A 27,520-nucleotide genomic window follows, 5' to 3' on the forward strand; every position below is an offset into this window, starting at 1 on the left:
CTCTAACCTAAAATATTTTAATTAGCGTATTTATAAGAGAATTCATGAAAGAAAAAGTATTAGCGGACACAACAAACGTTTTGACCAACTGTATGATGTTGTAAATAATACGTAAGCGCGTCCGTCGGAAATTGTGCGTGATGACGTAAAGCAACGTAGCCGAGCACAGCAAAGCGCGCCAAGGAAGGGTGTCGCGCTAAGTACGCACAGTACGCAGTGGTGTAAAAAGTGGCGCAAATGTGTAAAAAAAAAAACATGGCCAAAGAAGAGGACGTGATACGAGAGTTCGTTGTGAGAGAACTGCACAAGTGTTCGGATCTCAGGTAAACTGCGGGTTGAAAGAAAAGTCGAAATGCTGTTAAAACGGAGGTTATCATCATTGAATGTCAAAGAACGTTATGTTATGTGGAAGTCAGGGCTGAATCATAAACTCGTTAAATGAGAAATATCGCACGCATGTCAGGTCTCACTTCGGTTTCTAGCTAGTGAGTGATATCAAGGGAGAAAGGAACGGATTAGGAAGATACTAAAGGGTTGGTTAGTGTTGGATTCTTGTATGAAGACGGTCACATCACACGAGAAGCGCTTCAATCTGTATTTGTCAAGTAAAACACGATCGGGGACTCTACAATGATGTGTGACGCAGCTTACGTAAAAGCATGGACAAGCCACTATGCTAAGCTTCTGTTTGGTTGTGTACAAAATATGTGGTGTTAAGTCATGTGACATTTTGCACGGATTTTTTTATTGGTCCGTCAGAATTATATTTGCATGTCTAATTTACTGTTGCTCTTCAACCTTTCAAGTACACTGACTTTAGGCATTTTGCGGAGGAGATTCCTGGAGAAGGTGGGTAGAGAGTCGCTCAGCACCAAGGACAGACAGTTGATGAAGAAAATAGTCGAGGAGGAACTTTTGAAGATGCAGGTGAGCAAGAGACAGTAAAGTCGTGTGGTCTTACCATCATGCATCTGTCCGAAAACGACCCTTTGCTAAGCTCCACCCTTTGATTATTGATTATTAACTCCAATACACTTTACTGAAAGTCTAAAATAATCGTTGTTTCTAAAGAAATAAGGTTATATTCATGTTTAACATAAGTGAGTGTTGCAGAGGTCTTTGAGCATTGCAATTATTGGTGAAAACTGCTCATAAAGTGGTTACAATTGATTGGAGATTATTTTTTCATGGACAGGATTGAATTGTAACATTGCAAAACATTTAATATTTTTATCAGTATGTTTTCCTTAAAATAAATTAAGTTACACATAGGGGTGGGCTATATGACAAAGCTTATATTTCAATATGAGTCATTTTATTTCACAATAACAATATATATCACAATATAGTCATTTTTGCTTTAACAATATGTAAGAATTTTGTATCAAAAAATCCAAAAACCACTTGCACAGTGTTATATATTTCCTTCAATTGATAACTTCCATTATCCTAAATGTTTCCAAGAATTAGTAAATTCAGAGAAATTCACAATTTTAAAAAGTGCCCGTCCCTGTTCACTTGTCGCATGTCAATGACGTAATAACCGCATTATCCCTGGTTTCCGCTTGTACTGCCATATTAACCGTGGGGACAGATGTGGACGACTGCGTAGTGCTTAACGTCTAGCGGCACACTGTTGTTTCGTTCAAACATTATGGACCATGGCAAGCTGACTTTGGGACAGAAGGAAAACTAAAATGAGGATCAACATCAGCGTGACGTTTTCAATGCCGCGACTAACTTGGACTTGACAGAGACGCCGCTCTTGCATGTACTTTATTAGACAGTTGAGCAAATGTACATAAAACAAATCAATGTTATATAGCTCAACATGATGAAATGTTAGAATATGATCAGTATGTTATTGTAATGTTGATCTAGCTTACTGCTAGTCTCATACAGCCAACAAACTAACACATAGAATAACATTATAACTTTCAACTCACTCAAATGCCACTTATCACTGCATCATCAACCTACGCCTTTGTTATTGTAAGAGGTTAGCGACCCCTAGCGGTGAATTTAAAAACAACAACATATTTTAGCTTTAAATAAGGTTTTTATGATAGCAAAATTTCATAATTCTTGTCACCAATTTCAATATCACAAAGCAACTAACTCTAGCCTAAGTAAAAAAATAAACAAAAACCTCAAGCTTACTGAAGACAAACAGTGATGAAATAACAAAGAAAAGAAAACAAATTACAGTACAAGCAAAAAGGCATCAAACTACAATAGAACAAACGCAAATGAAATAGACCTACCTGAAAAACTTCAAGCACTAGAAATAAGAACTACATAAATTGTACATAAAAGTACATACAATTACAAAAAAAAAGTTCAGTATGAATTAAATAAATTTACATTTATTCTTATTATAATTACAGACCATTTATTTTTTTTTCTTTTGTTGTTTGATAGTTAACATTTATGACAGCAGGTTTATTAGGTTGCCGTCACTTTAAGATCAAATGCACTGATGCCTTAATAATACTTATACACGTACGGTTTCTTTCTCAATTGTTCTTGTTCATTTAAGACATAAACAAATATGTTTATGAGAATACTCGCAAAGACGGGCATTTTGACACATAAGTAATAACGGTGTATTTAACCGTTTAAGCCCAATAAGACGCCAAAAAGAACTCGGTTCAGTACTCGTGCGCGCTCTATGGCTTCACCACTCTAATCCGATTTTTGTGCATATCCGATTTAAATCCAATCAGATTTAGCAAGTGTGGATGGCAAAAATCACATGAAATGCAATTTTTACAAATCCGTTTCAAGCTACATTACATTCGTTTTTGCCGGGTTTGAAATCCTATTCAAATCTCATTTCTGGAAATCTGTTTCAGTCTGACCGCTTTGAATGGATTTTGCGTGGTTTATGTAATTTTCTCATGCCACTTAAAACGTAAACATCAGACGTTGTTATAGGAAACATGCTGAAAGTCGCTGCAGAAATGAGGTTGTGTTGTTGCAAAGTGCTGGACGAGCAGAAAATGACTATAACAGACACGTGTTTTGAAACCGGCGGAGACGACAACACAGAATGAAGCCGCTCATACCAGCCTCCTACGTTTCTGCCGCTGCATCATAAGACGCAGTAGTCCAGCGCGACGGCTACACATTGAGATGAGATGTCATGTTGTCTATTGCAAACCCCTCTATGTTGGGCTTGTTGTTGTTTTTGGCGTATACCTGCCAACAATTATTAGGCAACTATTGCCTTTGCAATAGAAATCAACGCAGGTAAAGAGCGGGATGGACACACAAATCGGATCTGAACAGTTGCGATACACAGTCAGTAATTTTAGATCAGATTCCAATCGGATGCATAAATAATCGGGTTTGGACTGACAGTGAGAACGTAGCCTATGAGCCGTGGCTTTATGTGTGTGTGCTCAGAAACAGTTTCTCAGACAGTGTGCGTATATACTAGCCTGGCAACTAAGCCAGACCTACATCAAGATGTTAGGTCTGGCAACTCATCATTGGCACGGCTCAATCCGAGGGGCGGGATAAACGATTGTCTCTCAAAATCCCTCTGCATGCAATAGGATAGCGCTACAACCAATCAGAGCAACGAAGAGTTAGAGGCTAGTTGGTATATTAAACTTTTGCTGTATCCAGTCGGCAAAACTCCGAACACATCTTCCTTTTTTTAAAAAGGACTTAAGTGCCGTTCTTTGCTCTTTTCTCAAAGAAAAGCTTAACTCCAAGTCCTCCAGAGTCGCGGCCAAAGCCGATTCGAAAGACTGTTCTCCAGCAGCTCCGCCATTCTTTGTTTTCAAGTAGCAGGGAACCGTCGCAACTCTGTCGTCATTATGTTAAGCCCACCCCCCCCTACTCTATACACAATGTGACTGGCCTGACCTGAGTTTGGTTTTTCCAGCTCGAAAGTCAACGGAGAGTTGCTAGACTACACCGGCTGCTAAATAAATGTTGCTGCCGTGAGGGTGCGTCTAGATTTCTAGGCTACGTATATACTTAAATTAGTTGTCTTTCACTGCCATTGACCTTCAGTGGTTTAAAATCGCTTATCAATGCTTAATAAAGCTTAATCCACAATGCTTAAAAAAATCTGCAAATGACATGTTTGGCAACGTCACATGAGCATAGCCGTAATCGAGATTTTAGTCAAAAATCTCTAGCGGCTTATTGTCTCTACTGGTATATCATCCACCCCTAGTTATACAGTAACATTATTAAAACTTTTTAAATCAAACATTACTTTGATAATCTCTTCTAAAATCTGAATGAATACACATAATAAACGTAAATTATTGACATTTACGTTCCTTAAGTCAGTTAAAGATGCTTTAGCGTTTATTTGGGAATGAAGATGGACGCAGTTTAAACCACAGTATGCACTTCTCAATATTTAATTGTAAGTGTCTCAACCACAACGTTTGGCCAAACTTTCCAAACACCCAAAAAGAGAAAAGAACATAAGCTTGTCTGATAATGTGGTGTACATCAACAGTGTGATTTGTCAGTAACATTTTAAAGTTGAGGCTTAGAAAAGGTAATCTATCTTTTCAGGCCAGCAGTGATGATGAGCCTCTTATTAAAAGTGTGAATCCGTCAAAGAGCCAGAACAAAAGGAAAAGGGAGGATGATGACAACGATGATGGAGGGGATGAAGAGAATAAAATGGTGGGAAAGACAAAGAGATCACGGCTAGAGGAGTCTTCTCCAGGTATCTGTCTAGTACTTGTGGAGTTTGTCCTTGATTTATTTCCTCATGTTGCGTGATTAACTTTATAATCTCTCTTTTCCAGATTCCCCTGACTCTGGAATAGAGAAGGCTATGAACGAGGGAGGGCAAAAAGAGGAAGAAGCCGGAAGTGATAAAGACACGGGTGAAGACAGTGAGGAGGAGCAAGAGAAAAAGAGCATTAAAAGAAAACCACAGAATAAGAGACGGGGCAAACAAGAAGAGGACAATGACAAGAAAAAGAAAACGAAGAAGAAAGGGAAGGTGATGGATAGGGATGAAGATGAGTTGATGGATTCTGATGAGGAGGAGGCCAGGCAAAAACCACCATTGAAACAAAAGAAAAAGAAAGAGGATTCAGACAGTGAGGAGGAAACCAGTGATAAACCAGCAAAAAGTGAGTCTGCGAGTGATTCTGAGGATGAAAAAGTGAAGAGCAAAGCGAAGACACAGAGCAAAAGAAAAGATATCAGAAAAAAGAAGCCGGTCGAGAGCGATATTGTGAAAGAAGTGCAGAGGGAAGTGTTTGGGAGCAGCTCTGAAAGTGAGGAAGAGAAAAACGAGAGCGCTGAAACAAAAAACAAGAGCAACTCTGAAAATGAAAGCACTGGAGACAGTGAACAGGAGACAGATAAAAGAAACGATGCTGCTGCTTTATCATCTAAAGAGACCGAGAAAAATGGTAAGAATCCCTCAGAGGTTAAAGTGGGCGCACGTTTAAATCTCTCTACTTACATAGTTCATCTCTTCTTTTCTTTATAGAGGAGAAATTAAAGGGCAGTCAGAAGGAATCGGCAGAGGACTCAGACTCCTCGTCTCTTACCTCGCTGGAGGACGAGGAGGAGCGAGAGAAGGGCAAGAAGGAAGAGGAAAAAAGCGTGAAGAAGAAAAAACGCAGTGAGGATAGGGAGAACACAACCAGAGGAAAGGCAAGATTAATTTGAGAACTCAAAAAAAAAATAACACACACAACTTTTTTTCACCCCTGTGTTTTATTTAAGGAATATCAAACAAGCAAGAGTGCTTTTATTCTGAATAGCAGCAGACAGAAATATTTTGTAAGATTATAAATGTCCTTACTGTTTCAAATGAGTGCTGTTCTATAGAACTTTCTATTCATCAAAGAATTCTAAAAAAAATGTATAACGTTTTCTACAAAATATTAAGCAGCGCTACTGTTTTCTGCATTAAGTTTTTCTTAAATTCAGCTTTGCCATTACAGTAATACATTTTAAAATATATTCAAATATAAATTGTAATAATTGTAATAATATTTCACAATAGTACTGTTTTTGACTGTATTTTTGATCAAATAAATGCAGCCTTGTTGAGCATAAGATACTTTTTTCAGATACATTAAAAAGACTTATCTACCTCAAACCTTTGAACAATAGTTCTGGTTTGGGTCAAAAATGCTCCAGATATTTAAAATGTTGGATAAAATACCCTGTAATGAATTTTGTCATCTTACGACAATTTACATATTTCACAATATTCTATTCTTGGCTAAGTATGGAAGCTTGTTTCCACCACGGAATAAAAAAATAAATAGAAAGGTAATTGCGACTTTTTATCTCACAATTCTGAAATTTTTCTCAGAATTGCGAGATATAAACTCGCAGCTGTTTGTATTGGGATCATACAGATACTGTCAAATAAAATTCCAGGACTTTCGAGGACTTTTAAAGCACCGCTTTTTGGGTTTTCAAGGACCACAATCAGAAATCTTGCTTATCAAACACTATCTTTATTATCTTTTAAATTCTAAAAAAGTATACTAAAATATACTAATAAAACAAAATGGTACAAATATACTGCAGAGCATGCAAATTGTATGCAGTGACTTTTGCAACTTTAAGTGTGGGAACAAAGCCCTTGAGTTTTCAGTGCATAGAAGAGCAAATAGAAAGTGGGCATAAACTTCTTATATGATTCTTATTTAAAGATGTAATAACAGATGAAAACAAAGGATTTCATTTGTTAAACGTAATGCATTTCAATGTAGCTAACTACAAAGTTTATTATATTGCAATCTAATGACTTCTTTGCACTAAAAATATACATTTAAGGATTTTTTTTATGACTTACTTTTATTACAGATATAAGGTATCCATAATACAACTTATTTATTAATATATATTAAATACAAAGTTTATGATGCTATTTTTGTTCAATAAATAATATTTGGTATTGAGAAATTTGGTATTGTCTGATGGGGGTTTATCAACGACTTCTGTGCAGGTCACAATGTTCCGCCAGTAGGTGGCAGCAAAGGACTGACTTCAAGAGTGTGTTAGTAGACCGTTCATAAAAAAAAATACTGATTCATTCTGGAACAAAGCAAGGCTGTAAACAAGGAAATAATTTTAACTTTGAACAACACCTTATAAGGCGCAACCGACAAGCAAAGCTGCTCCGGGGTGAATCTGAATCTGACGCTTTACTTCAAAGAGATCAAACCACTGACCAGAGCTGTCAGTCATGTGAAATCCACTTAATCATTGAAAGGATACTATGACAAATATATTGCTTTCCTCGTTCAAACTGATTTTTTTCTCCTCATGGATATATGACTGACCTGAAGAATGAAAGCTGTATCATATACTTGGAAATGCATGAGCAATATCCTGCTTATAGCCATACGAAATCACTCTATATATCATATGGGTGCAGCGTTAATTTTGAGTGAAAATATTGTATGTGTTAGACAAAATTCATATATATAGTCTTTCAATAATTCAAGCACTTTAAGTACCTTTTCATAAATAGAACCTCGTCTGTTTTCAAGGGGTTTCCAGGGCTTAAATTTCAGAAGTCAAATTCAAGTACTTCAAGCACCTTGCACGAATCCTGGTGTAATAAAGTCAGAATTGCGAGGTTTAAAGTCGCAGTTGCAAAAAAAGTCAGTCGTGAACTGACTTTTTTCCCATCAGAAACAGACTTGATATCTCACAATTCTGACTTTATTACACCAGGATTCGTGCAAGGTGCTTGAAGTACTTGATTTGACTTCTGAAATTTAGTCAGAATTGTGAGTTTATATCTCACAAATATTATTGTATTTCTCGCAATTGCAAATTTCTATCTCACAGTTGAAAGAATTGAGAAGTCAAAATAATGTTTTTTTTGTTCTGTGGCAGAAACAAGCTTCCATAGCTAAGTGTAGCTAGGTAATCAAGCAAAATCTAAAGTGTTTGTTTAGTGCCTTTACAGACACAGTAGTGACCTGTAGCTCTCATATGTCTGCATTAATTGTTTCTGAGGCGTAGTTTCTAGTTCTAAATGGATTTTGATGAAAAATACCTGTAAATACCAAACATTAAGAAATTACTCCCAACAACTGCAATGGCAGACAGCAATGGAAAGCCATGTAATCTAACACATAGAGATGTTTATTGTGTGTGATATTTTGTGGATTATTTAAAGCTACTTCTGTGTTTAATGTTTATTTGTAACAGCCAGAATTGCTCAGATTGAGAATGTATTTACATTTTATTGTATTTTACACCAAATGTGTGTTTATGAATGGTTAGAAAAATATTCCATAGAATAGTAAAAATAATTTTACCAAGAAATGATTAAATGGCTAAGATAGTGAAAATTATAACTGATTTGAATAATTTGTTCACCATCAGGATGAAGAGAATAAGGCTGTGTCCAGGCTGAAGCGCTACATCGCCCTCTGTGGTGTGAGACGGAACTACAAGAAGCTGTTAGACGGCTGCCGATCAGTAAAGGCGAAGGTGGCTGTGCTGAAAAAAGAGCTGGAGGAGCTGGGTGTGGAAGGTTAGTGTGCATGTGTGGACACACGGGGGAGCACGCACACAATCAACCCTCAATAAGACTGCTTTTTGTAGTCTTTTGGAACGGTTTATTTACTACACATACACAAACATGCGTGACGCTTGTGGTGTTGTCAGCGTCTCACTATGAGTTTCATCTTCAAATTTAATTTGATAATACTATTGTCAGGAACACAGAAACTCAAAGGTCTAATGAAAGAAATATATTAGTTTTGTACAGTATATGTGCTTCTCATAGTAGTAGGAACAATAATAATAGTTTAACTTTTTTTTTTAAGAAATATCAAACAATATACATTTTTTTGTTTGTTTTAACATAACAGTAAGCCTCTATTGTGTACCACTTTGCTAAAAAAATAGGGATTGTTACATTTTCATTTGATTAAATTTGAAACTGATGAAGTTTTAATGCATTCATTTCATTAACACTGTTTTTGATAATGCATTTTGTATTCAATCATAATACGCAGAATCCAGGAAAATTATTACAAAAAAAAAACATTTCATAAGGCCCTATTAATGTTTTATAAGTTTTGTGAATTCAATTGACTAGCCATGATTTGAGTATTAAAATGTAAATAAACCATTTTTAATAACAAATAAAATAAAATGGAAAACAGAATTTGGGAAAAAATAAAACCGATTTAATAGGGCCCTATAATTTTTGTACAAACACATTTATTACCCATGAAATGTGTCTCTCCCAGGTCAGCCCTCCATAGAGAAGTGTAAGAAAGCTCGACTAAAGAGAGAAGAAGCACAGGAACTGGCTGAGCTAGACCTCAGCAACATCATCACCACTCAGGGTAATGGCACTTGATTCTGTATCTCAAGGATTCCCATGTTTATGAATACCTTGAAATCAGGGAATTTTAAATTTGGGATTTTTACCCTGTTCAGCCCTAAACCTAATGAAATGACACTTTGTTCATCAGGTCGTCCCAAAAGGAGAGCAGCAGCAGCAGCGTGGCCTCCCGCACAAAATGCCTCTCCTCCCCCCTCTGCCTATAAACGTGTTGTGGTCTCGGACTCAGATAGTGGGGAAGACCACACAAACACAGGCCGCAAGAGAGGAGCACCCTGGGGCAACCTGCAAGGAATCATCAGTGATGACGGGGAGAGCGACTAGATGGCAAGTGCCTTGTACATACAATCGGTTCCAGCATTGCACCTGCTCTCTGTTTTACAACAAACTGTTTAAAAACCTGCTCTAATGAACCAGTCTGTTCTTTGGCAAAGGAATTTTATGTGTACATCCTCAAAAATTGTAGGATGTGTTTGGATTTTCCTTCCGATATGTTTGTTCTATACTTTAATTGGTTTTATAATTGCTAGTTTGTACTTTGAAGTATATTTAAGTGTTCCAAATGTGTAGAATGAGGTTCATGCAGCTTTGAAAATAAAATAATGTATATTGAATTTGTTTTACATTATCCATTCCTTCTCCCATGTCTTTTTTTGCGGACATGGTATACAATTTTTTTTTTTTAGAAATGTGCTTTGACTTAAAGGTGTATATTTCACAATGTAGACAAAAAAAAGAGCATTCCCACAATGAATTCCAGGGCTTGACATTAACTTTTTGAGGCACTTGTCCTTCGGACAAGTAAATTTATGTTTTACTTGTCCATGCACAAAAGTCACTTGTCCGGGTAAAGATTTATAATTTTATCGTTTATTTATTTTTTTGTGTTTTGTTAATGCAGAATTCGAACAAACCATTGAAAGCATCCAAACACTATCAATATTAATAAAATTCTGTTGAAACAGTAGAAAGGAACGTGTCCCAAGAACAGAGTTCCCCTTCAACAAGAAATAAGGATCTCCAGACTCCATAATACAAAGTAATACTTTGCACGCTGGTGTGCAGTGTATCAACCAGAGGAAGTGGTGACTCTTGTAGGTATGCTCAGTATTTGCAAGCTAGCTAGACTTACTGTATACTATAGGCCTACCTAAAATAATTTTGTAAACAGAGATGCACCGATTACAATTTTCTAGGCCGATTCCAGTTTTTCATTGAGTTTGACCTGCTGATACCGATTTATTATTTTTTTTCTAACCACTTTACAGCACACACAAATATTTATTTTTGATCTTTTCTTTAACCCTTTCACGCGTAAGTTTAAAATATTCTAACTGACACGACACCCCCACCCCCCAGAGTGATTTTTTTCAAGGCGAACGTTCCCTTTAATGTTTCCATGGCGACGCGTCACGCGATACACCGCAGTCACAATAATACTGTATGAATGACTGATGTGTCGCTTTTATTTCGCGTTTCCTTTTTTATTCAAAATATTCACAAACTTGCTTACCATGTCATCAATCATCCTATCTGATATTCTGATTCTCAAATACGTGTGAGTGAGTGTGTTTGGTTGTTTAAAAACCTTTATAAATAATCTTGATCTAAAACATGAGATGGGCGCCACAATGTTGTCCTGTCAGTCGGATTTACAGCACGTGAATTCATCAGTTTCTCCCGAAATAAATGCAAGAACGTGGCCGGTGAACTGAGAAGAATAGAGTAAACTTTATAGTTACTTCCACTATGTTTGTCTTATATGAATAACACATGTCGGCAAATTATATTTGAATAGATTGTTATTGCTGCTTCCACAGACATCAGTGTGTATTTTACAAACTCCAAATGTATTGTTTTACTCGTGCTTATGTGTATTTAAATATCTGAAACCTAAAATAACCATTATGAGGTTGAAAACACTGCTTAGTTGTGATATATGACAGCGCTGAACGCGTCCGACTCTGGCTCAGCGCCAGGCAACGCGCGAAAGCACAGTTTGAATCTGTCAGTTATGTGACGTCTCAAATCGGTAAAATTAAATCTGTAAAATTATAGACGTAATGAGTGGCACATAACGTGAAGTAACATGGCATTTTATTTTGTTTGAAATTTAACTTGTCCGGTGGGACAACTAATTTTCTCTTCCACTTGTCCTACAAAAAATCCACTTGTCCCGGACAAGCGGACAAGCCTTAATGTCGAGCCCTGAATTCTTGTATTCTTTATTTTGATTATACTGAGTCAGTGATTACATGTTTTTAAAGAGGGCATCTTGCTTATGTGAGCTCTATTACAGAAATTCAGATCCTGAGAAATGAAGTAGAATGGAGTCACTTTTTTTGTCTTTTTCATATTGATGACGACTCCAGAATCTTACCACTAATCAATATTGAAGTTTGTTAAAAAAATAAAAAGACCTGTCAGCTGTGACTATTAAATTACAGAGGCAGAAGATAAGAGTTATGATGGAGAATGTGACCGCAAGGGAAGAAGAGAGGAGGTTGTGTGTGAGCCACTCTCATTCAAGGGGAATGAGACAGACCCCAGCTGATTGCTGCTTATGTGAGAGTTGATCCAGTCTTGATATTCAGACACATTGATATGCAGACCAGAAGTGTTATCATAACGCTGCTTACTGACCAATAGATTCCAACGTCATTCTGCTGAGGCAAACAGTTTACATTTACAATAACACTGTCAACAACTGTAACAGAAGATAAAACAGGATTGCACTCACTATTTAGGTCTGTCTATGGAAGTGTCACTATACAATAGTGAAAAAGTTGCTCCAGGTTACTGTGGATTGATTAGGATGAAATGTGAAACTTAAGGCTGGTGTCTTGCTATATATTTATCTTATTGTTGTGTTGAGTCATTTGAAAATAGGTTTGAGCTCAATCCAGTGATCCAGCTTTCTGTACCTCCAGAGAATGGACTACCAGCAGCAGCCAGACAGACCGACTTAATGTAATCAAAGTCACTGAAGAAGAGAGCTGGAGCAATGCTATAATTCCATAATTTGCTAACATTTACAGAATAGGAAATTATTTTTGTCTAATGTGGGTTTGAGCCGTTTTGGTTCAGACATCCCAAGTAGGCCACAATGTCAGATGCAGAGACAATGCAAATAATCAGTCTTAATTTTACTATTATGAATCCACAGCTGCATATCCTATATGGTACTTATAACTAGCTCAAGGCACTACATACTTGAGTATGGACAGGGAAACAGACAAAATCCGGTCTTTATTGATTAGTCTCCCACTGAAGACAAGGCCTGTATAAATGCTGACTTGCCACGGCCAAGACACTACCGTCACATTCTTCCTCTCAGCAATCTTGGTGAGAGGAAGAATGAGGCTCGACCACATACTGATATGAGAAAAAAAGATATGGAAATTCCCTGTTTAAATGACTCACAAATAAAACATTCATAAGTTTGGGTTGTAACAACTTACCATCTATTTGAGAGAGACAGGTTGAGAAAGAGACAGTGACAACAATAGTCAAATAATTAGACTATTTACATTAGATTATTAAAGTTAACTTTTTTTGTGGCAACAAGTCAACATTTTTCAACTCAAAGGTGGCCAAGTAATAGAGATGAACAAAAAAGACAAAATATTTAGACAATGTAATGAAACTGCAATAATGATAAACTAGTTTGAGTAGCCTATAATTACTTTCAACTTTTTAAATTATAGTTCGTACTAACCCCACTTGTAAATTTTGAGGAACATTTTGTAATTTCACTTAGACAAAATAAAGTAAAAAAAGGTATTTCATCAGAAATAATAGTTTGTCTAGTCAAGTTAGCAGGCCCATTCAGTATTATCAACAGGCAAATTCAGCGGGCAAAACCGCATCATCTCTCTAGGAATTGTGCATTCGGGGATTTAGCGAGAGGAATTCCCCACACGGATTTCACCTCAGATTCAATGCGAAATTGCTACATTGATCGTAAGCTTCATGATTTCGAGTGACCTGAATTAGCATTGCTTCTCACCTCACTGCATTACTGATATTGACTCGCTGAAGTTATACTAATGTGACTGCCTCAATAACAAAGTTTAGATGAGATCTTTAGATGTTTAGATGCCAAGAAGGAGATCCAGCGCCCACGTTACAGCTGGCAATATTTCACTCTCCATTCATCTATGAATGTCTTCACAAAGCTAAGATAAGTGTCCTTTTTATGCTCATTGCTTAAAAGCTATCAGGTTATCGACAAAATGCTTGTTGCTAAAGGCTATCCAGGTATCAGCAACATGTGTTTCTTATAGAGCTGGTAAGTCCCGCCCAGGGTTCGAAATGACTTAGGACTCTTGGGGGGTCCCCTAAAATTTAATTATTAAATTATAAAAAATTCTGAAGACTACCTTGCTACACTATATACTGTAGGCAAAATTATATGGACCAATGTTGAAGGTGGGATAATGGTCTTGGGATGTTTTTCATGGTTTGGGCTAGGCCCAGTATTGTAGTGGTGTCTGGAGAAGTGGCTATAATTTAACAGGTAAACCTCTAACTCTGGAGCAACAAAGTTACAAGTTCTTTTTCTCTCCATGATGCAGGATTCTAAATTAAGAAAAATAATATTAGCTTCCTAGATAGCTTACCAAGCTCTCATGTATACTCATTCATGCTCAAATCACATTCACTTTAATCAACTCACAGTCCTGGTTATCTTTCGTAATCACTGACTGGAAAAGTAGGTTGTTATGCTAGCTTTGAATAACTTCTGCTATGGAAGCTTGTTTCCGCCACAGAATAAAACATTTTAAAAGAAAATTGCGACTTTTTATCTCACAATTGCGAGTTTACATCTCGCAATTCTGCCCACCCGTAAAACCCCAAGTGGACCTCCAGGTTGAAAAATCGTCAATGCAAGTGAATGGGAGAAAATAATTATTTTGTGGTCCCATTTGAATTGTGCCATGAATGTGAACATATGTTGTCTGTGAATTTTTTATATAACTTTTCATGTTACGAGTTTGACAGTTTATGGTATGATTCTTCGGCTAGCAGTTGTGGAAAAGACATAACGAGAAAGACTACATGTCGCCTATGTGACGTCACCCCATAAAGCTGACTTACCCGTGGTTTTCGCCAACCTCAACGATTTTGCCCTCTCCCTGAAAGAAGGCGGTGAAGTGCACCAAAGACACAGCCATGTTTAGCGGGATCCGTGAGCTAGTGTCCGTGTGCGAGTGCTGGTGACGTTTCAAACGCGGCGAAAGCAGCGAAGAGTTGTAGTCCACAAAGTGCTCTAACACAAGTCTAACCGTATCAAACTTCTACCCGCTAAATTGTAGCATTCTTTACACGAAAAGTTATATTAAAAATTCACAGACAACATATGTTCACATTCATGGCAAAATTCAAACGGGACCAGAAAATAAATATTTTCTCCCATTCACTTGCATTGACGATTTTTCAACCTAGAGGTCCAGGGGGATTAGCGGAAGGGGCGGGACTTACCAGCTCTATGGCTTATCTAGTTGTATTTAGTAACATGCTTGTTGCTAGGCTTTTGTGATCATATTGGCAATGTGCATTTCTTATCTGTTGTCATTGGCAACATGCTTGTCGCTGCTGTAATGACTGAGACAAGTCAGACACAAGTATTTGTTATAGTTTAACAAATGATATTTAGAACTCACTCTGGGGCCCCATCCCCCCAAACAGGGCAAGAAGGTCTTAGTTACCATGACCATGATCAGATAAGTTGGTTTTATGACTCTCAGCAATGTGAACAGGGCCTCTGCCACAAGACCTACAGATATTAGAACAGACTCTCCTGCATTAATTTATCGATGAACTGATGAATCGTCAAAATAACGATTCAATGATGCAAACTGAATTCAATTTAGCTGCAAAGCAGCTCTAGGGTCATAGTTCGGTTGAAAACAGGTCAGTATCGGCAACACGTTGTTACTGTATTTATCTATATCTAGTTGTTATTGGAATCAATCTGGTGTAATTGCCTACATGCTGTGCTAAGCTTATCTGGATATCATCAACATCGTTGTTAACGGGAACACACTTGTTGCTCAAGGCAATTGTTATCGATGCATGCTTACTTTAGGCTTTCTAGTATTATTGCCAACATACTGTAATTTTATCTGGGTATCAGCTTCATGCTTGTTCCTTAAGTCAGCCCAATAGTGTATTACATTGTTAAAGTTTATCTGGTTGTATTGGAAAAGTACGGAGCCCCTGGCGATATGTTATGCCCTAAATTTATACATGATTAACTAACTGTATTTTTCTATGTACATTTCTGAAATTCACTTTATGTAAAGCTGCTTTGAAACAATATATATTGTGAAAAGCGCTATACAAATAAATTTGAATTGAATTGAATAGATCTGTGGTTAATGAATGATGTGACATTAGAGTCTTTCCGGTAGAACTTGCGCTAGAGCTCCCATTTTTTTGCCCAGAACAGAACCATACCGCCAGTCCAAACTGTATGTTAATTGTCAATCATCTTTGACGATCGTGGTCCTGACAGAAAGACTGATGTCATCGTCCAGCTCAGTTCAGTTCTCATCATTTTTAGTAAATCATTTATATTTTTCTACATATTACCTTTTTATTTATTGTTGATTTTTTTCCCAGTTGGTGAGTTACACACAGTTGGGAGATACACACCAAAGAAAAAAGAGATGATAATGAGTATTTAATTTTCTTTCATTCAGACACATCATTTGTATTTTTTATATTTAAAGGAACCGTATGTAAGATTGTGGCCAAAACTGGTACTGCAATCACTTTCAAATTACTGTAGAGCGGCTCTAGTTACCACAGCTGCAGCTACAAACTGCAGCCTATGTTACTGTTGGATCCTGCCATAGACAGTAAAAGAAATGGACACGGCGACCCCATTGGATTCAACGGAGACAAGTGAAGTCAGTTAGAAGCACACACTTCCTGGGGGTCGACCGTACTGCACAGACTCAAACTGAGCTTGACGACGTAGATGTGACGTGAGCAACCCGTCTGTCTTCTAGTAGCTGTACCAAGAGAAATCTGAATCATTCCCTTCCGAAACTTGGAGAGACGGAGAGCGTGAGTATGAGGTGTCCATGAGCTAGGAGCAGGAGATACTTTTGCTAAGTACTCTGATTAATTACTTTGTCATTTTACCTCCACGTCCCCCCGATTGCCCGCGAGCTTCTCCTCCTGTCCATACGGTAATCTCTCTACTGTGCGACAGAGAGTCGCGTGGGTATGACACAATCGTTAGCCTATTTTTACAAAAATTGTTTCTACAGGGCCATAATGTAAGATACAAGGTAATGGAGCCTTTTATACATTTTCGTGTTTCTTTAGAAATAAATAATGGATAAATGGAGTCTTTAAACGCCTCAGATGTACAGTTATTCACTGTCAAAGTGACGCCAAAATGAATGGGAGTCAATGGAATGCTAACAGCAGGTGGGGGTCCGCTAATCAATGGTGGCGCCCGGGGAAGCTTAAAAAAAATATAAAACCCTGCCCCCCTGGATTCTGCAGCCTATCTGGCAACCTCGAGTCAGGGGGGAGGGGATACACCGCTCTACAGTAATTTGAAAGTGATTGCAGTACCAGTTTTGGCCACAATCTTACATACGGTTCCTTTAATTGAAATACATTTCTTACGTACGGTTCCTTTAAGTTGAGAAGTATGGCCCCAGCAACACACAACATAACTTGAATAGAAACATACAACATCATTTAAATTGAAACATAACTTGAATAGTTATCGAATAGAAAATAATTAAAGTGAAAATGTTACCACAGATAATTTTTCAATCATTGTCTGGATGTACCCCAAAAATTTTACGAATAGAATGGGATGATTTTTAGTTTTGTCTGGAACAGTGAAAAACATAGGTTCTTCAGGATTATTATTATAGTGCACAATTGAAACTCTTAGTAGAAATAAAGTAAGTTTAATAGAGTTAATGCGGTGCATATGTGCCTTCACAATTGAAGTGCCTTCATGTGTGGTTTGCCAGTCTCAGATGTCGGTTCTGGGATAAAAGGGAAACTTTTATTTCCTGGATGCTTTGCATTCTACATACTTTTGTGCCTCAGATTTTGGCCAAATATCAAATTCACAACAATACTGTATGAGACACAACTTAAAGATTATTGTAAACTAGATTTGTTTAAAAGAATACTGAACTAAAAAAAAAAAAACTTTTATAAACCATATACTGATGATTCTATTTTAAAGTTTCTGTCAAAGAAAAGATAAAAAAAGTTATTTCATCTTCATCCAAAAGCTGTAACCATCTGATTGTTCTTTAATCTCAAAGAAAAGATACAGCATTGCAATGCTGTGTGAAAGTAAAAATAATTCACTATAATATAATAATAATAATGTGTGAATTGTCATTAACATATCATGATTTGGTATTGTGATACATTTTGTGCCAATCCATAAAGGTGAAGATGCCTGAGGTGAAAAGGAAGAACTGGTCGTGGAGGTTGTGTGGGGAACATGGGTGAAGTCACATGCATTTTGGTGAGTCACCATAAATCTATGCCAACCTGCTAAGTTGCATTCCTTCAGATTTAGATTTAAATTTAAGATTTATTTTCTTCATTGTCATCATACAAACATACAACGAAATGATGGACTTGTCTACTTATACAGTTAAAGAATAATCAAATGCATAAACGAAGGCCATATTGCATATAAATGCTCATAATGTAATTGCACATACATGGTAAATTAAATAAGGTGCAAAAATGCAAAACTGGTATGCACATCCCAAACACCCAGATTGGGCTCAGGTGCAGGACATCAAAATAACATAAACAAAAAAAGAAAAGTGAAGTCCGCACACTGCATACTACTCAAGGTATTTATTAAAAGCACAACGTTTCGACCATCAGGTCTTCATCAGGTGCAATCTGCAGTGTACAGTGTGCGGACTTCACTTTTCTTTTTTTGAAAATGAATTAAGGTGCTCATAATGTTCTTGCACATAAATGGTTCTAGCATGTCAAGGATGTATTGTAGTTGGAAGGTGTATTTTCAAAGTTCAGTTTGGTGGCAGCTTTAGGATTAAAACTGTTCATGAATCTTGTGGTGCGTGCTTTGATAGACCTGTACCGTTTTCCAGACGGCAACAGTTCAAACAAATGATGGGCAGGGTGATAGGAGTCCTTCAGAATGTTGAGTGTTTTCTGCAGGCAGTGGGAGGTAAATATATCATCCAGGGCAGGTGACTTGGTTTGTGATGTTCTTTGCAGTATTTATGACTCTATGTAAGGCCTTTTGATCAGCTTAAGAGCTGCCTCCATACCAAACCAGCATGCCATGATCGTGATTTTAACGGTTAAAGACTATAAAAATGCTACAGTGAAAAACTGTTAATTGGTTAACAGAAAGTTTCCTAATTATATACGGTAAACAACTGTGATAGATCTAACGGTACATTTAATGTAATTTTACTGTAAAATACCAGTTTTTGGAAGTGAAAAAGAACAAGTCATTGTATAATTTACAGTGAAAAAACGTAAATTGACATTCCCACAATTCCCTGTGACACTTCACATTTGATGTATTTTTGTTGAAATAACTGTTTCTTCATAGTTTTCTTATTTTCTAATTAGTTATGACATTAGGGTTTTATGTTACATTTAATGTTGTTAATTTAATGTTTATTGCATTTTTTAAATTTCATGTGTGTTACCATGATGGTGTTTAGTGTTTGTGTGAATGACACTGTGCAGCTTCTGTATATAAGTATTAATAATCTTGTGAAAGAGCTGCTTGTGATGAGCTATAATTCATCATGTAATTGTCATCACCACTGTGATTGGTGGTTGTTAGTGTATACCTGTAGTACAAAACAGATATTGATACTTCAATAAGTCAGTAAATTAACATTATATCATATAATTAAATACGGTTTATTACTGTAATTTTAAGTAAAGTCTGTAAAATCTAAAATGTTGCTACTGTATTTTTTATGGTAAATTTCTGGCAACCACAGCTGCCAGTTTTTTACCGTAAATTTAACCGATTATTATTATTATTTTTTACAGTGTATAAGGACACGCTCAATTGAGCAGTGGTAGAATGACACCAGGCATTTATGTGATGTTTATCATCCTCTGAGATGTGTGTGCCCAGAAATTTTAAGCTGGACAGTTATAATGCCAGATCATTATACAATTCCAGAGTCCAGTGAGGTTCATGCAATGGCATGAACAAGCTAAGGTGATCATATAGCCCCCCTCGGAAAAAGATCATGAGGGATATTTCCACCATTTTGGCCAAATGAGCCAGCTCAAATAAGTCCTGTACATCTCAATTTTTCGATCTCCTTGGAAGAGACTCATAATCCTCCCTGCTGGATCTGTTTGTAGGTCGAGTCTTCTGTTACGTAGGGTGAACTCAAAAACAAAGGAGAGCTGGATCCCAAATGCAGTCAGTTTTATTGAACAGTTTTATTGACAAAAATAAACAAACAAATCAAACACGAAGACTATAACCAAGAACAGAATGAGTGCACCAAACATAACATCCGTGCAGAAACAAGAATCGACAGGGAACACCAGAAACACTGGGGTATAAATGCACAAAGGCTGCAAATATACAAAAGAGCTGATGAGGGACAGGTGTAGGTGATTAGTAGTCATGAAACCAAATGAGAGTAACTATGGAAACAAACAAGGTTGACAATAAAACAAGGGAAAACGGGAACTAAACACAGGAAAAGAACACAGAAACAATAGGAACATAAAATACACTTCAGCACAAAAGTCCTTTATACAACAAGGGATTACAAGACTGGGATCATGGCAGTATTCATTCAGTGATTAAAGGAAAAATATCTGATGCAGAGGTTATGTTACAGAAATAAAGTAAGTTTACTAGAGTGAATGCGGTGCATCTGTATAAAAACAGTGCCTTCAATTGTGGTTTGCCAGTCTCAAATGTCGGTTCTCACAGAGATGTGAATGATAAAAGGGAAACTTTTATTTCCTGGATGCTTTGCATTCTACACACTTTTGTGCCTCAGATTTTGGCCAAATTTCAATTCACACCCAATACTGTATGAGAAACAGCTTGTAGATTATTGTAAACTAGAGATGTTTAAAAGAATACTGAACTAAAAAAAAATCTGTTTATAAACCATATACTGATGATTCTATTTTAACATTTCTGTCAAAGAAAAGTTATTTCATCTTCATAAAAAAAGACGTAAACATCTGATTATAGTTATTTTATAGAAAAGATATGGCATTGCAATGCTGTGTGAAAGTGAAAAAACCAACACACATTCTAAACTATATTTTGTATACTATTCATATATATATATATATATATATATATATATATATATATATATATATATATATATATATATATATATATATATATATATATATATATATATATATATATTCACTATAATATTAATAACATTTATGTGTGAATTTCCATTAAAATATTATGATTCCACTTGGTATTGTGATACATTTTGCACCAGTCCATTAAGGTGAAGGTGTCTGAGGTGAAAAGGAAGAACTGGTTGTGGAGGTTGTGTGGGTGACATGGGTGAAGTCACATGCATTCGGGTCAATCACCATAAATCTATGCCAACCTGCTAAATTGCATTCCTTCAGTAGTTTTGGTTAAGTTAATGTTAATCAAGTTCAAGTCATCCCATTATGTGTTGAGATAAACAAGGAAATGAGTACAATGTTGCTAAATATAAAACATATCATTAGAACAAATCTGTAGTGCAAAAGGAAATAGGGAAGTAAGATAAAAAAAACAATGCAAAAGACTGTGAAGGACTTTAGTTAATCATAACTAACATTTATTTTTCTTGCTGGATTAACAATTATATGCTTTTGAAAACTAAACGTCCCCAGCACTTGGGCCAAAGTTATGTGTCTGAGAATTAAAAGATGAAACAAACCTAGATAGTTAAACGTTTAACCTCACGACTTGATACCTCAAGGGGAAGTAATCAAGAAATCCAGATTTGCTTTTACTAAGTAACAGAAAGGTTTGCTGAATTATTACATATGAAGAACCAATCATATTGTAGAAAATTGATGTAACGAATCATGTCACCTTGGCTACAATTCTATAAAAACTTTTGTACTCTTTTTGCTGGGGGGATTCTCTCTGAAATTGGTCTGAGATCCACCCGGCTATTATTAAAGCATATTCTAAGGCATTGACTGAGTCTGTCTGATTACCGCTGAATCTGGCTAGACACTAGAGATCTTATTTTCATTCCTAAGTGATGGTGCTGAAGTGGAACACTAGAGACTTTATTCCCAAGTGATAGTGTTGGGGCGAGATGTCGTCCGACTCGAAGCAGGTGTCAAATGGAGTATAAATTTGTAGGTGTCGAATAGGAGACTCCCCATTTAGCTTAAGTGAGGTGCATAGGGAGACATTCACAGAAATGTGTATCAAGATACATGTAGCCATGATGAATTGAATGTTTTGGGGACTTTTTCACATGTTTGCAAGTTGCGTGTTTTATGAGCAACTAATCGTCATGCAAATGTCAGTGCAATACATTTTACAATAGTCTACAGATCTATTTTTTCTTCTTTTGTACACTGTGGGATTGATGTGTTAAATAAGATGCCAACAAGGACACAAGTTTCTGTGTTCTATTGTTTGTTATCATTTATTTTCACTCCCACACAGTTTTATCTGTGTTTTCTAGTTTTATCCATGAAATATGGCTTAAAAGCATCAGCATTTTAAAATGTAAGTGTCCTAAATGTATAGAATGCAGCTTTGAAAACCAAAGTAAAATCTTGAAATTGTATTATTTCAGAAATTCACTTTGACTTGATCATGTGTACACTAACACTCACTTCAACACTTTTCAATAGAGATGTACAATCATTCAAAAGCTTTTTTACGTTTGTGCTTTCTTTATTCAACAAAGAAAATGATTTGTTCAAGGAAAATACAAGAAAATGTATATGATCACATTGCAACAGGTGCTGATTTATTTTAATGAAACCGTATTGAAAAAATTAAATGCGGTGCAATTGTAATGAATCTTGTCAGTGAAGGTTATCTTTTTTAAGAGAATGCTTATATGTCAAAGTTTTTTGTGTTTCATTATAAACATATTTATGATCCTAGAATCTAATCAATATGAAAGTTTTTTATCATAAAAACAAACACCTTTCACCTATGTGTATAGCAAACTGTCATAATCATTACAATCATTATCATGACAGTCTTTAAAAGTGTAAGAAGATGAGAGGGATGATGGAAAATGCGAGAGCAAAGGAAAATGGGAGGAGGTAGATCGAGCCTCCATCTCCGACAGAAAGAATAAGGGGGAATTGGACAAATCCAGGCATGCTGCTGTTCGTGTAATAGCTGATCCAGTCCTGATATTCAGACACTCTGACATATACTGCAGGATATTCAGGTAGACCACATATAGAGTACACCGCAATTCCGGACTGAATCCACCTGGAGCCCTGCCTACTGACCAGTGGACTTCCATTGTCTCCCTGCAAAGACATATTGACAGCGGATACAGACATGAGTGTGAGATACAGTGTGAAAAATCATAATTTGGTGGTAAGAATTCCCTTTTATACAGTGAAAAACTAATAAATCTAACAGGACATTTAATTTGACAGGTTTTGGAAGTGAAAAATTCAAGTTATCTTATCATTTATTGATATTCCAACGTGTGGCCGCTTACATTTGATGATTTTTCATTGAAACAACTGTTTCGTCTTTTCTTAGATATTAGTACTTCAATAGATTGATTTATTAAAAATGTTTTCACCCCCATCAAAACCTGTAATGTTGTCACTGTTATTAATGTTGTATTTTACAGTAAAAGTTCCTGCAACCACAGCAATTATGGTTGACAAATGGATAAAGATCTAAGTTGGTAATTTAGTAGATTGACCCAGATGATGAGACAACATTTAGGTCTCTCACGTTTATAGAGAAAAACATTGGTTTTGGATAAAAAGTGCCTGATAAAATGTCTTACCGCACATGGGCCTTTGCCGCCCTCATTTAAAAATCCAGCACATATCAAGTTGTCTGTAATGATGCCTCCATTGGCAACATCACATTCAAAGTTGTTCACAACAGGGGTCTCCGCCTCCTGCAGAATGTCAGGAAACTGAATTTCTGTTACAAAATAAATATATTGATTAGTGGAAACATCATAAAATGCTTCATAATTTCTAGCAATTTTTTGTGACACCTTGAATGGGTGTGATGTTCCTCACCTTTAGAACTGATCGTGCCCCATCCAGTGACCCAACTCTCTGTACCATCGACAAATATACTACCAGCAGCAGCCAGACAGACTGGCTTAATGTAATCAGAGAAATTCACAGGTGAAGACAGCTGGAGCAGTGCTAGATCACGGTCAAGACTGTTATATTTAGGATGTTTGATGACTTTAATCACTGTCCTGTTTGTCTCATGTGGGTTTGGGCCATTTTAGGTCAGACGTCCCAAGTAGACCACAATGTCAGATACGGGGACACTGTAAATACAAGACTGATTTAATTACACTATGAATCCACAGATAGAGACTATATGATACTTGATCACTTGAAATTCATAAAAAAAAAAAAAATAAACATGGGCACTCCATACCCTATGAAGCAGTGAGCTGCAGACAAAACCCATTGTTTATTGATTAGAGTCCCACTGCAGTAATAGCCTCCTAAGGACACACTCTGAATGCTGGCTTGCCACGGCCAAGACCCTGCCGTCGCATTTTGCCCTCCAACAATCTTGGTGTTGAGGCGAGCTTGGCCACATACTTATGAAAGAAAAGATAATATGAGAATTCTCTGTTTGCTCAAAAAAGTGCAACACATTTAAAAAACAAAACATTCTGTGTGACTGAACATGAGTTTGAATTAACAACTTACCATCCAACTGACCCAGGCTGCCTATATAAGAAAAAGAAAAAAAAATCAAGATCAAGATCAAGTCCTGTTGATCTACATTTTCAGATCAGTCAAAATTGAGATCCAAAAATTGAACGACGTTTGCGCTGGTAGAGCTGATAAACTGGTTTAGTCTTAGTTTTGTTTGTAGTTTTGTCTTATGCATCAACTGTTGATGTTCATGCAATTCAGATGAAGTGAACTTTTATAAAACAGAAAACAAGATTCATGTGGGTCACTATTTTTGGATCACTTAGGAGGAGGAAACACTTACAGAGCTGATAAACTGACAAACTGTAAGTAGAAAAAAGATTATACATTCACAAAAAGGATTTTTAGAGTCACCGACAATTGTTTTTGTTAACAGTAAAAGTAGTAGCCCTAAATATATTAAAAGGGCTCTTCATTTAACTGAAAATATAAGAAAGCATCTATAGTCAGCAAACTATGGTAAATATAGGCTAATAAATGTGTTTCCAAAAAGATTAACATAATTGTTATTCAAAATAATAAAACAAAAGGACAAACTTTAACAAACAATTTCCATTTCATGTAAATTTAACCAGGAATTAAAAAGTATGGATGCACCGATATGAACATTTTGGTTGATACCGATACCAATAATTCTTTATATTTGAAAGCCGATAACCGATATATTGTCCGATAAATCTAAATCCAAAAGTTTATAATTTTTAAGAGCCTGATTTCAAAAACAAAGTCTCACTATTAAAAGCTATGTCCCAAGCACACAATTATAATGTTCTCATTATAATTTTATGTAGCCTATACGACATGTTGCACTTAACTGTTTTTTTCTTTTTTCAATCAGATTTCAAGCAATTCAAAACCATCATGGTGAACAGTGCGCATCTGAAGTGTCTCCGCCAAAGGAAATAATCCATATTTAAATGTTTTAATAACATTTTATAGATTTAGATATTAACCAACCAATGATTTATTTATCCAAATATTTTAAATCACTTCACATTTTACATCTATTATTCTATGACTTATTTTGTTACTTTATTATTTCTCATCTTTTTTCTTGAATTGTGTTGCTATTTTCACATATGTTTGTGCGAGTTAAGACTTACTTAATACGTATTCAATTGTATTTCAGTCCATTATTTTACATACTTTAAAAATAAACATAGATAATTTAACAAAAGCAAATTATTTGTAGAAGTACCTGCTATGTTGAGAAGTATGGCCCCAGCCACACTGAAGACTGTGTTAAAATGCATACTTCTGGTCTGAGTTGTGACTGCAGTTTCATCGACTGTCAAGTCTCTATTGACCCGTGAAGAATAAGTACTCCTGCCTTCATCAGGAGTTTTCTTGCCTCCACCCAAACTGATATTTTCCCCCCTATAGGCAGTTGATGGTATAGTGTACAGTAGAGAGATTGAAACATAACTTTATTCCTATCAGTCATTTTAGGATTTCTGATCAAACAGAAGACTTACAGTAACCATATACTATATTTTGTTATATAATAACATCCTACCATGTTTTATGAACAAAAAAGGTTGTTTTTTTTACTATGTTACCATAAATTGTTACTATGAAAATGTTGTCAGTGGCCCTGAGAGTGAAAGATGCAGTTAAAAACCCTTTAAAAGTTTTTTTTTAAGAAACTGGACATGTTTTTTAGCCTCTTTGTTCCACTCACTGTGCTGATTTTATTTGTCTTTCCTGTGTAAAATAGCACTGTTGCGCAGTGTGTTTTTTCCTCATTAGATTATTCAAATTTCAAAGTAGTCAGGTGAGATCTGGTGAATGAGAACTATTGAAAACAGGCTATTAAAATGAAACAACCTAAAATACCATTAGGAGTAAAGATGGAAACTGACTTCAGACTCAAGTCGTTACAAGTGACAGTGCAGTTAATTAGAGCAGCTTAACCCATATTTCTCACATCCTTGGAAAAGTGTAAGCCCTATGTCATATCTCAAAAGCAGAAGCACGTTTACAACACACATTATTTCTGCTTCTCTCATTTTCAACCACAAAGAAGAAAGATAAATTACAGGAAAATTCAATTTCATGCTTTTATGAGGCGGCAACAAATTGGGCTCTAGTAAAATACAATGGCATGTTAAAGGTAAAGAAAAGATACCGAAATGAAAAGGGAACAACTACAAATGTACATTGAATTCACAGGCAATAAAGTAATCTACACATATAAGCAAATGCACATTTAAACAACTAAAGCACAAGCCTAAAAAGGAAATATAGCAAGCATGAAAATAAACACATTTAGGCCAAACTTAAGTCATACAAAATAATCTTTAAATATCAAACAAAGGCACTTTACATGGTCAATGCGCACGCAGGGAAAACAGATTGAAAGGAGTAAAACTCATCGTCCTCTGCATGCACAGTCACATGCAACAATAAGGAAAAAGCTGTGGGGTGCAGCTAATAAAGCCTGTGAGAGAGTTCTGATTGGCTTGAGATTGGGTGGGTGGAGCTTGGGGCTAACAGGGAAATTAACAAGCTAAGAGGAGTGCATTCAATATGACACAATATAACATTGCAACTACACTAATAGAGATTTTACTGTTATAAAATAGTGGAACTGAAGGTTTTAGAATAAATACGAAACACAGGTGATTGCTGTATTGTTGAACAGCTGTGTCGTCATCAGCGCTCGTGCAGTCGCTCTGGAGAAGCTGCGCAGAATGAACCATCCGGCTGCTCTCGAATCGTTCTTGCTGTACTTTGCTGGCATGCGGTGGGCGCGGTCTCAAGTCGGACAAAATTTCTTACCGGTATGCACTGCTTCAAGTCAGCCGCCGACTGGTCTGCGCAGCGCTGCATGAAGTCTAACTGTCACATGTCTGTCCTGTCTTGTGCTGCACATGGGTGTTTGTTGTTTTGTGCCATGTGCTCTCCTGTCTATTGTCTAGCCCCTCCCATCTTGTTATGTGATTATTGGTTAATTTGTCCCACCTGTCTGTCTCGTTACCCTCCTTTGTTTGTTCCCCTATTTAGCCTCCTTGTGTTTGTAGTCTTGTGCTGGTTCGTTGTCCGAGTTACCTGTCCTTGATGTTCCTGTCTGTTGGATACCTGAGTTCTGAGTTTTTGTACTTCGTCTGTGTTTGTTTATTAAATCTCCTCTGCACTTGAATCCTCGTCTCTCGTTTAGTGTTCCGTGACAGAACGAACCAGCCATATGTGGATTCAGCGGAGCGAGATTTTTTCTCCAGAGGAGGATAAGGGAAACTCCATTTCCCTATTTGAGTATTTCTCCAG

At 36.5% G+C, this 27,520-nt stretch overlaps 2 protein-coding genes across 2 annotated transcripts; one reads left to right on the top strand and one right to left on the bottom strand.

Moving 5' to 3' along the window:
- Positions 1–133: 133 nt before the first annotated feature.
- hirip3 (HIRA interacting protein 3) lies at positions 134–9,942 on the top strand. Its single transcript, XM_081373050.1, has 8 exons — positions 134–323; positions 807–927; positions 4,546–4,702; positions 4,785–5,402; positions 5,483–5,649; positions 8,356–8,506; positions 9,231–9,329; positions 9,459–9,942. Exons 1-8 carry the CDS (start codon positions 238–240, stop codon positions 9,650–9,652), a joined length of 1,593 nt encoding a protein of 530 aa, XP_081229176.1. The 5' UTR covers positions 134–237; the 3' UTR covers positions 9,653–9,942.
- An 11,651-nt stretch (positions 9,943–21,593) lies between these two features.
- On the bottom strand, positions 21,594–25,506 carry LOC308696148 (chymotrypsinogen A; the record flags this gene model as incomplete). The annotated part of the gene is given in 8 exon segments (XM_081374569.1): positions 21,594–21,731; positions 22,655–22,846; positions 23,344–23,486; positions 23,588–23,804; positions 23,808–23,850; positions 23,964–24,132; positions 24,245–24,265; positions 25,452–25,506. Coding segments are annotated over 8 exon segments (978 nt in total).
- Between the last annotated feature and the right edge of the window lie 2,014 nt (positions 25,507–27,520).

This window comes from Scardinius erythrophthalmus, assembly GCF_964197995.2.
Source record: "Scardinius erythrophthalmus genome assembly, chromosome: 1".
Taxonomy (NCBI): domain Eukaryota; kingdom Metazoa; phylum Chordata; class Actinopteri; order Cypriniformes; family Leuciscidae; genus Scardinius; species Scardinius erythrophthalmus.